Source organism: Cryptomeria japonica, chromosome 6 (genome assembly GCF_030272615.1).
Source record: "Cryptomeria japonica chromosome 6, Sugi_1.0, whole genome shotgun sequence".
Classification (NCBI taxonomy): Eukaryota; Viridiplantae; Streptophyta; class Pinopsida; order Cupressales; family Cupressaceae; genus Cryptomeria; species Cryptomeria japonica.
In genome coordinates this window covers 554,196,520-554,208,989 of record NC_081410.1, presented here as the reverse complement: position 1 = coordinate 554,208,989, position 12,470 = coordinate 554,196,520, and the positions used below count along the sequence as shown (strand labels likewise).

The 12,470-nt window shown below is 32.1% G+C and overlaps 1 protein-coding gene across 1 annotated transcript; it reads right to left on the bottom strand.

Annotated features, from left to right (window-relative positions):
• Positions 1 to 2,871: 2,871 nt before the first annotated feature.
• Positions 2,872 to 11,602, bottom strand: LOC131067300 (LOB domain-containing protein 20; the record flags this gene model as incomplete). Its single annotated transcript, XM_058002262.2, has 2 exons — positions 2,872 to 3,894; positions 11,051 to 11,602. Coding segments are annotated over 2 exons (981 nt in total), but the record flags the coding sequence as incomplete, so codon positions are not given.
• Between the last annotated feature and the right edge of the window lie 868 nt (positions 11,603 to 12,470).

The window sequence follows — 12,470 nt, the reverse complement described above, 5'->3', positions numbered from 1 at the left end:
CCTAGAGCTCAATGCTCAAACACAAATAAGAGTCAGACTGACTACAATTGGATGGTTAAATCCAATAATGACGTATTGCTCAAAATAGTATCTTCATATGTTGGATTCAGTACCGATTCAGTTCTGATATGTCTTCATAGAAACCTTCCTTCAACCTTCAAATGATGTCTGCGTGTATAGCTCTGCTGATATTTGCACATCCCAAATTGCAATCCTTTTCACATTCGCTTTTTTTCGATCTTACAAATAAGATCTTACATTTATACCAAATCCTAAGACCAATTGAGTAGGTTGGCTCTAAAAAAGATATTACAATAAAATAATTTACAAGTTAAACAATAACCGATGCAATATCCAATTCAACATGTCGTCTTAATGCATTTACAACAATAATAAATCATCTCCATAGCATGTCGTGCTGATCTAGAATAGATAAGCCTGTTGGTACTTATCCTGGACCTATTTTCCGGTAACAACAAATTTGTAATCATGAATATACCAATGAATAAATCTCCAAGACAAAGTGTCCAAACAATGTCTTCGATATAACCAGGTGTTTTCCATGTCATTCCAAGTGCCGGTGAACAATATATCCTGTCGGTGTACCAGATACCAGTGACTGTGCATAAGTCACTTGCTTGCTGGTAAACATTGCCAATTCTCTAAGTGTCAGAGTTGATAAGTGTTAATAGGTGTTGACATCAATGACAAAACCATATCAACATATCCAAAATACCAACACTATTCACTTGCAACAGTGTGATCACTTATATAACAACTAATTTGTAGGTTGGTGAGTATGTTCTTTGGATTTTAATGATTATGGTTTAAGGTTCATCTATAGGTAGGATTCAAAGATTTGAAATATAAAATATACTAGAATATAAAAAACCCTCATCTTGAGGTCTCCATTATGGATAATGAGATTCACATAGTCACCTAGGAGATTCTATAAAGTATATTACAAATCTGATAACTCTACTCAAAGTATGTATTTGGATCTTACCTTTTCTTTATGTCGGGTTATGTTTGGATTTATCAATGTTATCAGTTGCCACTATAATAACAAGAAGTAGATAGATCAATTGATGGGTTTTTTCTACATATTGTTGAAGATAACTCTTGTATTTGTATCGTTGAAGTTATTTAGTAAGTGAGTAACTAAATTTTAAATATATGTATTAATGCTCTTGTTATGTTAAATATAAATTGTACAATTTTTAGGTCATAATATATTTTTGTAGACTTGCTTGCATGAAATTATTGTATATCTTTATTATTTCATTGAATAACAATTATAATTAAAATGGTTAAGATGAAGAAGTATTGATTGAAAAATAAATAGTAGTGAATCTAGTAGAAGAGCTTGCAAATGGAAAAATATGTAGAAGATGAAGAAGTCTTAATGGAATATATAGAAGGTCTTCACAATAGTCTTTGTAGACACTTCTTTAAAAAATAATGGAAACAGATGAAGAAATCACTAAAGCTAATAATATTAAGGTGCATAATCCTCTATGCTTTCTTAAGGGTAAGGAGATAAAGTAAATGATAAAAATATAAATTCCACAAGTACTAAAAGAGATATTAAATTCATTGTGACCATTGTGGTAAGGAAAGAGTCAACTTGTTGTATGTTACATTTAAAAAGGAACCTTACAATCTAGTTAAGAAAGGTAAAAAAACTATAATATCATGTTGAAAGGTATATAGAACCTAAGGTACTTGATTTCACTTTGAAGGTGGGATCTAAACCTTCTTGTACCACCATAAAAGGTATTTTTTTAGCTAGAAAATATTGTTTAACATTAAGGTGAATATTGAATTTATTAAGGTTGATGCAATGTTTGACTTACGTGTCAAGATCTCATGGAAAACAAGGCCTTAGTATTATTCAACACCCCAATCCTTAAAGGTTGGGCTGGGTCAAATAAGGTACTAGTATGCTAGTCAAGAAGAAATTCAAGTGTAATATATTAATTTGGAGCTTGCTTTGTTGATGAAAAGAGGTTCGATATTTCTACTACAATAGTTTGTGGTGTTATCTTAGGTGGTGAATTATACACGTGTTATTGAGAATTGGTATTCTATAAGAGAGCTAACAAATATCACCACATTAAATTTGGAAAATATTTCATGTTGTATACTTATGGGGTAGAAAGTATCTTGAGATGATCTCAAATATTCATTGGATTAGTTGCAAAATAAGAGTTATTTCTTTGAAGCGAACTAATGCAGACAAAGTCTCTTGATGTTCTAGAAACAGATATGTACATCAAATAGACAATTGGAGACAAAGGTGTACTAACTTTTGGTTGGTGTGTGTATTATTATACAAGACAAGATGGTGTATATATCATTAGCTTAAGTGTTCTTCATCTTTCATCTATTGATTTTGTAAGCTTTTAGGAACCAAAAGACTCCATTTAAGAGAGGTATGATTAGTGAATGAATCATTTATGTGAGAAACAATATCAGAAAGGATTTCAGAGCTCTTTAGAGCGACTTCAAATTTCTATCCTAATTACTAAAGAAAATCAAAATAGAGGAGAGTTTATCCTCTTCCACAACCCTAAATGATCAAAAACTTTTCTACACCAATAAGTTACTGGTAATTGATTAGTTCAATCTCTAAGATTATAATCTCTTCAGCTCTACCTTGATTTCAAAAAATATCAAATTCAAAAGAAGAGTTTTGAAGACTAGTTCTACTTCTAGGATTAATGTCTCTAGAGCTACCATTCATTTAAAAAATAAATACAATATATCTGAAATATTCAAAAAAGAAATGTTGCACTTGATGTGTTTGTTTCTGTGAATGCTCATGAATTCATGAGGAATAATCACTTGTTACTTTCTCCATTGTAACACAGATCACTTTACTAATTCCATAGTATCAATAATCAATTCTTTCAGGCTAAAATTGTCTGAAATAAACAAGGAGTCATACACTGGTAACACATAAAATCCAACTTTAACATCTGTGGCTCACCACAGAAGTCCATAGCTATTTGTCACAATGAGTGTCCATACAAACAAATGGACACTGATATATAAATGAATCGCATTCAATTATGTAGGAAATGCTGCAATTATTTTCTTAGACTGATGGCAAAACTTGGATTCTAGAGGGTTTCCCTCAAAATGTTTTTCTTTCTCCCCACGCCACATTTTACTGTATCTAACCCTAAACCATTGTACCACCAGTTATACTCTACTGAAAAATAAACTTTGTCTCTTATAAAAGTACCTGAAAGAATAAGTTCTCAGTAGCCAAGGCTGCGCTACCATGAAAAGACATTGTAGATGTAGATTTATTCTATATGTTCAAGAAACAGTCAGTTGCATCTGTTGGTGCTATACCTATATTTTCACAGACACTATAATAATCTAATTACATTTTAGCATAAGTTGAGGAATATAACAATAGGAAATAACTAGAACTGGTATTTCTGTTGATTATAGCTATTTTCTTTGAAGCAGAGAACGTGCAAAGGCCTGCAACTCAACTGGATCATCTGTTTGGTCTTCTTGTGAGGAGGGAGTCATCTGAAGGGTCTGAAAGTGTCGAGGGCTTGACATGTTATCCATGGTAGGAGACATTTCCAGCTCGTAGTGCATTCCATGGAAAGAGCAGGCTGCTGGATCAGATGAGCTGTCATCTTTCATGCCCACACGACTGTAAGGACCCATGCTCAGAGAACTGCCAGGAATAGTCATGTTCGTAGCTACAGATGAGTTGTTTGCATACACATGATGAGTTGCAGGCTGCAGGACCCCCATCTGCTGCTGCTGCTGCTGCTGTTGATGATGGTGGAGAGCATTTGCAGCAGCTATTCGGCTGTTTATCAATTGTGTTTGCACAAGAGACAGTTCTGTTTGTAATGCTGCCACCTGCAACACATAAATCTACATAAATATAAATGCAGAAGGTTGATAGCCCTGTAAAAAAAGTTGTTCACAAAGGAGTCATAGTTGTGAAGGACTGGATAATTTTCCACCATTTCCCTTCGTGGTTAAGCATGTTCAAAAAAGTTAAGGAGTTGACAGGTTGTGGGTCCAAAATCTATTAAGAATTGATAAAAGATACAAATAGGATTAATTTTTTAGTAATAATTAATAAAAGTTATTTTATGTAATATAATTAAACTAAAAGAAGGTGATATTTGATATTAAATAACGTGTTTGATTGAATTATTATATGTATTGTGAAATATATTTTTTATAGTGTTTGTGACAGTTCTTTCAAAATACTAAGAGGTTTATATCATTATGTTGTACTATTCAAAATACAATCTATTGTGACAGAGGTTTATATCATTATGTTGTACTATTCAAAATACAATTTATTGTGACAATGGTTTGTAAGATTTTAATTGAAAAAGAAGCCTAAATAGAATGGTATAAGAAAGTTGAAATAATCTCATTTTCAATTATTTGTGGTGTAATATTTTCAATGGAGACACCCAATCTACATAATTAATAATTGCCAGGGAAAGAGAAGTTTGAAAGTAAAGAATCCTAAAGCACTGGCTTTGATAAGGACTTTAGTTAATGAAGATGTATTTTTATACATAAGGATATAAATTAGCTTGAGGTGCAATTCAAAAGTTAAGAAATCTATATGATTCAAATTCGAAATTGGAATTCATCTAAAATGTAATTGAAGTTGTTCAACCTTGAATTGAAATATGGTACTATTGTGAATCTAGTTCCTATGATTTGAACCATTAAATAAGATATAAGTTTCTACAAGAAAATAATCATTTGAAAATAATTTTTGATTATTTGGTTGATATGATAGTTGAATGAGAAAAATCCTCTGAAATAAAGATTCAAGGAACTAGTGAAAAATCTACTTTCCCAACAAAAAGGAAACCATTTTGATAAGATTTTTTCTTCTAGATTTGGTTAATGCGATAGAGGAAGAGGTAAGGTAGTCACGAAGCCCCGGAATACAAAGATATTATGGAATAATATAGAAAAGAATATTCTAAACAAAAAAGATATGACAAACTATGATGATAGACCATTAAAAGTGGCCCAATTCAAACATGTAGTAATAATCATGATGAATATATAATTTCTATTTAGGTTTGGGTATCAAACACTCGAGTTTCAATGAATATTTTAATGACCTTTCTTATTTGATAAATATACTAAGTCTCAATTATATTATAAAATAAACCTTTTGACTCAAGTTTCTAAGACTTCTAGATTTTATACTTTATAAGTTACTATATCTTCTTCAACTACAATATAATTTGTTGTCTCTAATGCTGATTTAGTAATAAGGCCACTCTATTTTTTTAGGATATGGACAAACGGTAGTAAAAAAGAATTATAAGAACCAAGTCACATTAACTAGTTATAAAGAGAGAAATTTATTAAAACTCAAAATAGGTTTGGATTTCTTCTTCCCTTAGTGAAGAAGGTAATCTTTTTGTTAGTATTTTATAGAAAGAAATATTTGGATATGTTAATTATGAAAAAATTAGATAATGCAAAAGAATAGTATTGTAGACTTTTCTAATTTACTCAAGGTAATTGGATATATGAAGTTTGTGTTCAAGTAAAATCACATAGAGATCCTTTCTGAATTCAACTTGGAAAGCTCAAAGAAATTTATATAGTTCATTCTCTTTGATTTTAATATGTCCTTAAGTTAGTAAATTCTACTAAAGGATGTTGGTATTTCATGTTGTTCATTGATGATCATATTAGAAGGTCATATTTATTTCTTGAAGGACAAGTTTGAAACCTTTGAAATTTTAAAGAATTTTTGTGTTATGATTGAAAATGAAGTTCATGTTCTTATCAAAACTCTTTAAATAGATAATGATAGAGATTTTGTATTAAAAATATTTTAATCTTACTTCTATCAAAATGGGGATTAAGCATAATCTCATTGCTTTCAAGTTCCTCCCAATAAAATGATATAGTTGAAAACATATATATAACTATCATTAATATGGTTAGGGCGATGTTAAATTTGTAATTTTAATATGATATGAGAGAGCCACATAAGATATGTCATTTTGAGAAAAAAAATAGAAAAAGTCTCAAGTCTATTAGAAAAAGAATTATTTGGTTCAAGTTGAAAGGACTTCGATATTTTCTACTTCATGATATATTGTATCTTCCTCAACTACAACATAGCTTTTTTGTCTTTAAAGTTAATTTAGCAATATTATTGCTCCACTTCATTGGAAGATGGACAAGTGGTAGAAATAAAAAAAATTGACAATCAATTCATATTCACTATTTGAGAAGATTAAAATTTATAAAAAATCAAAGGAGGTCTTTAATTTCAAGGATTTTTCTCTTACCTTAGTGAAAAACATAATATTTTTCTAGCCTTTTATCCAATATAAAATTTGGGTAATACAAAAGAATTGTGTTATAGGATTCCCCATATTGAGAAATGAAAACCTTGCATTTAGGAAAAATGATATAGATATCCTTTCCCTACTTCAACTTTGTAAGCTACAAGAAAGTTCTAATTCTCTTTGATTTATGTGGACTCTTAATAGAAATTTTTGTTGGATGATGTTTGCATTTTATATCATTCATTAGTGATCATCAAATAATTAGTTGGGTTCATTTATTGACAAAGTCGAAAGCTTTGTCGATTTTAATAATTTTTGTACCATTCTTGAAAATGAAGCTCAAAATAAGATTGACACTCTTTTTTAAAATAATGGTGGAGAGTTTACATCACGAAATTTGGGAATTATATTTTTACAATGGGACTAACCATGACCTTGTTGTTACTACATTATGCCCACCACCCTTAAAAAAAAAGGGTATACCTAAATGAATGAACTAAACTATATTGAATATAATTAGCAAAAATACCTAATTGCCTTTGTAATAAATCTCATTCATCTACTCTTCAATAGACAACTCCAAATGATGTTTGATTTAATTATGCTCCATTTATTTGAAATCTCAAGATTCTTGGATCTACATATTATGCTTCTATTTCCAAGGAGAATTAAAATAAGTTGGATCATTAGAGTCACAAAATGTATCTTTATGAGCTATTTTGATTCCTTTAAGGAATATCAAATATACAACAAATCTAATAAAAAATTTATTGTTCGTGATATATTGTGTGGAACCTTCAAAAATACCATCAATGTTCAATGCCAATTAAATAAAAAATAAAAAATTACCAATTTTTTTAATTGGAAAGAACATCCTTGCAAGATTCGTCACTTTGAGGGCGATAAGCTTTGGAATCAAGTTTGGAATTTCTACCATAGGATGTAGAAGAACTAATCCTCTATCATGAAGAATTTTAGACTTCATTAGATGAAATGGGATTAAAGGAACTACACAATGGAGAATTTGATTAGGAAATGAAATCACCAATAATTCAACATGATTTTTCAAAACAAAAGGAAAACCAAGTCGAAAAACTTATAAAAGTAATGAATCAACCAAATGAAGTAGTTAACTTAGTAAACCTCAAAGAAGTTTACTTGGAGTAAAATGATGAAATCAATATAAATTTAAACTTAAAACCAACTACCTTTAAAGAAGTTGAAAAAATTGAAGTGTGGAGGAATGTTACACAAATTGAATATGATACTATTTTAAAAATAGAATTTGGGAGTTGGTTGATCCTCCACTAGGTTGCAAAATTATTAGTGCAAGTGGGTCTTTCCAAAACAAGTACAAGAAAATGGTTCACTTGACAAATATAAAGTAGGATTATTACAATGTTCTAGAAAAGAAGGCATAGATTATGAAGAAAATTTTACACCTACAATGAATTGGGAAATCATTCCTTCATTGTTATTCATGTTAAGACTAAATAGATTTAAAGTTCATCAAATGGATGTGAAAACTACACTCTTGAATGGTGTTCTCAAGGAAAAAATATATTTGACTCAACCTAAAGGATATATGGCCAAAGGTTAAAAACAACAAGTGTGCAAGTGTATTAAACACTCTATGGTTTGAAGAAAAACCCAAAACCATGGTATGAAAAATCACCTTGAACATTCTTGAAGGTGAATTTCAAGCACTTATCATTTTACGATGCAAGTCTTTTTTTCAAAAAAAAAATGATAGGATAGTTCTATATTTGGTTGTGTACATGGATGACCTATTCATAATTGATAACAATGAAAGATACATTACAATAGTAAAAAAAAAATGAAGAAAAAATTGTAATAGTATTTTAGAAATCGAAATATATCCTCATCCCAACAAAAATATATTTTTAAAGTTCTAAACAGATTTGAAATGTTTGACTAAAAATAATCTGGTGAAAAAAAAAGTCAATGCAATTAAATACAAACAACTTGTTAGAAGTTTGATTTATCTAACAACCACACTAGACATTTCTTTTATTGTTGGTGTCTTCTCTAGATTCATGCAGCAATTTAGGGAAAATCAATAGGTAAGCAAGGAAAGAGTTTCTATAGTTTCTTCACAAGAAACCCAAAACTATGAACTTAAACATTCCAAACCAACGAATTCCACATTAGTCAGATATCAATTTTTAATTATTAATTATGTAGATGAAAGATGAAATATTTCCTTCAGGTTTTCTAATACATCTGAGATTGACAATCATCTTTTAAAAACCTAAGAAACAATCAATATCAACTCTCAATAAAAATGGACGAATTTGACGGAATGGATACCTCTCAGTCCTTGACTCTTAACGGAAGAGGTTCAGCCTATTGACTCTGGGCTGACAGCTCGCAGGCTTCATACCCTTGTTGGACTATCAGATCTGAACCCCCCTCCTCTATATATATAACAACTTCCAAAACTAGAAAATTATCATAGCCTAATAAAATACTATTGAACAAAGCAATCGACAACCCAAATGTACCTCTTCTTCTTGGTAAAGTAAAATCTCTAGATGTATTCTTTATTATTCAAAATATTGCACCTCTATGGAGGGAGGGAGGGAGGGATTTTCACCTCCATGGAGAAAGAGGTGAAGGGAGACAATTATCCAGGGTTAACACGAAAATATGATGAGAGATCTTTTTGGCGGAAGTATGGTCTTCGGAGACAATTGTCGAGGCCTAACAGGAAAAAATGGTGATTTTTAAAGGACTTTAAAAGAACACCATGAAGATTTCCAGAGAAGAATTTAAAAGCACATACAATAAATAAATATTACAGAAATCAATAATTACCGTTCCTTTAACTCGCCCTAAATCGGCCGCTGATTTTTAAAGAAGGCTTTAGACCCAATGAATGGTAGGTCAGTCATACTTTATTTAAATATCTCTCACCAGATGCACTGCGGCATGGAAAGATGCTGGTGCTAATATGATAATAAATCAGGTTATAGCTGTAACAAAACTTAATATGCTCATAATTTTGAGAAGATTGTAACAAGGTTCCAAGTTTTATCAGGTTGAAGTTTTAAAGTCCAATCTACGATCTTTAATGATTTCGTTTCAGCCATTTCTTAATATAATAAGAATCGAGCCTGTTTTCGGCACCAAGTGCAACTCTGAGAATATCTCTTAGCGAGAATGCACAAATCCATATGATTCATGTGAGCTTTTCTTTTTCTAATATTGTATTGAGTTTATGAATTCTGAAGAACAGTCATAGATTTACAGGCTAAATCTAACAGCCAGGGCTGTACAGATGTACTATTCCCATGACTTGTATGATGCATCTACTAAAATTCTGTACAACAAACTATACAAAATGGTTGAGAGTCTCAATGGGTAAACGTTTGGTTAAATTCCAACGAGATCCCGATACGCTATTTATCAATCAGAAATGATGATTTTGGACTATCGAATTCTAAGATTCCACAATTTCAGGATAGAATTTTAGTCATTTTCTAAATAGTTATCTTTCTTACCCAAAAATTCATATTTCTTGTATAGAAATTTGTTTCACAGGTAAGATTGTTTGCAAATTCAATGGTGTTAGTTTTTCAATTGACATTCAATGATCAAGCTTTTCTGTATTGAATGTATTCTGAAACGTTAATAGAAAAATTAGTACAATTGAATTGAAAAACAATCATTATCTAATCGAGATGAACTCTAGAAAACTCATGCCAACTGTTTTCGAGCTGTTTTGATAAGGTAGAGTTTTGATGGCTCTCGCAACTGCAATAAAAAATTAACAGTGCAGTATATATATGCATAATCCCGATACGTATAATGCATTAAACTATTTGTAGAATTGTTGATTGTCAACTTTTATGACAGAAATAGTCAAGGTGATTGTACGTTTTTTCAACCTTCGTAACATAAAAGGCACTCCCATGCAACAAACCTGCAAGATACCCTTCTATATTAAAACAACACGTACGCTGTAAAGTAAAACAGATGACGCTTCTAACTGAATCAAACTTTTAAACAGATCAGGTGACACCAACCTCCCTTTACAGGCTTCTCTTACACGTTATTATGATATCAATAACGCAAAAAGAAAACCATTAGCCCAGAAAAGGAAAGGGAAGTTAAAATGGTAAAGAAATCACAAACAACGACCAACTTCAAAAGCAAAAAAGAAAAACTCTGTGATCCATCAAACATGTCAATTGCCTCTCTCATCCTCACAATGTTTTCTCCTATCCTGATGATAAATTGAAACTCTTGATGATGAAAAAAAAACTAGAGAACCAATCTTTTTCCAAAAACTCATCAATTGATATCTCATGGACTGTGTGACAACTTGATGATTAATGAGAAACAACCAATTTTTTTCCCAAAAACTCATCAATTGAATGTCATGGAGTGTGAAAGCCCAATTTATAACAAAAAATCATCAATTGAATCTCATGGAGTGTGAAAAATTGAAGAATGATGAACCAATTTTTTTCCAAAAACTCGTCAATTGAATCTCATGGAGTGTGAATTAATGATAAAGAACCAAATTTTTTCAAAAACTCATCTATTGAATCTCATGGAATGTGTGAAAACCTGAAGGTTAATGATAAAGAACAAACTTTTTTCCAAAAACTCATCAATTGAATCTCATGGGGTGTGAAAACATGATGTCTAATATCAATCCTGATAAACGTTTTTTCAAAAAAGACCAATCATACCTGCTGTTGCAGTGCAAAAATGGTGGAAACACAGCCATAAACAGGATCAGAGAGCCTGGCCTGAGCCTCATAACAGACAGTGACCACAGCCTCATGGCGCCTGTGTGGGGGAATATGCAAGAGCAGCTTGGAGACATTACTGGCTCCAAAAACCTTATGAACAGCAGCAAAACGAGCAGCTCCCTGATCAGAACCAAAATAAGGTGCAAATATGCAGCCATTAATGCACTTCCTTCTGAGAAACTTGCAAGCACCACATGGAGCTCCAGTGCTACCACCATCTTCCCTCAGCCTTCCACTTCTCCTAGTACTAGTACTACTACTGTTTCCTACAATCTCCACCACCTCTCTTTTTTCCACAAGCCTCTGTTCACATATATTACTCCTATGGTTATTACTAGTCCCACTACTGCTGCTGTTTCCATTGTTAGTATCATTAACATTACCATTGCTAGAATTTAGGTGCTCCAGCTTTGCTGTCAGTAAAATTCCTCTTCCTCCTCTTTTCTTCTTCTTTTCTGCCTCTTTCTTCCCCAAAGCTCCGCCTGAAGATCAGACCTGAAAAAACACAAGTCAAGACCAGCAGAAGCGGCTCAATCCAAGGCCCAAAATGCCACAACAAAACAAAAAAAAAACTTCAATTTGGCTCCTCCTCTTTTCCTCTATTGCCACTCTGCATCAAAATTAAAGCCAATACAAGTTGCAGAAAAACAGCACCTAACAACCCCACAGAAAAAAAAACCTGCATCATACGTACCAAATAAAAGATTGCAATCCCAAAACAGATATAAGCAAAATTCTGGTGTCGTGACATATGAGGAAAGCGAAAGCTAAGTTTGTGTGATGAGATAATTTTAACTGAGTTTAATGGCAGTGAATTGAATATACAGACTTCCTGAATATCAACAAAATTAGGGCACACGCAAGGCTCGTGATGGTTACCCTTCCTTCCTCCTCCGCCGCCGCCGGACACGACAGCTTAACTCGCACGCCTTAACTCAACTTTAACTCCACCTCATCTAAAACCTCTTTTTCCCGTGTGAAAAGTGACCTTGGGTTACATTAGGTCAACTCGGGCCAGCCGTTATGTAATAATCCACACGCGGACTTAAAAACGCGCTTCATTTTTGTATTATTATTGGTAGGCTTGATTATATTGGGCTAGGTCGCACGTGGGGTTGCCACCTTAGCTTTGCCTTCTCCACATCTTATGTGTGTTCTTGGCTCATATTTCTTATCTTCCATTACATTATCACGAGAATATTATGATGAAGATTTCCTAGGAAATAAAAAATAAAAAATTTGGTGATTGCTCAAGGCATGATTCTCCTTGTTTCATGGACTATCAACTTACAAGAGTCAACCACTGGCAGTGCAATTAGACAAGCAAGGAAATGTAACCGAAATAATGGATGAAATT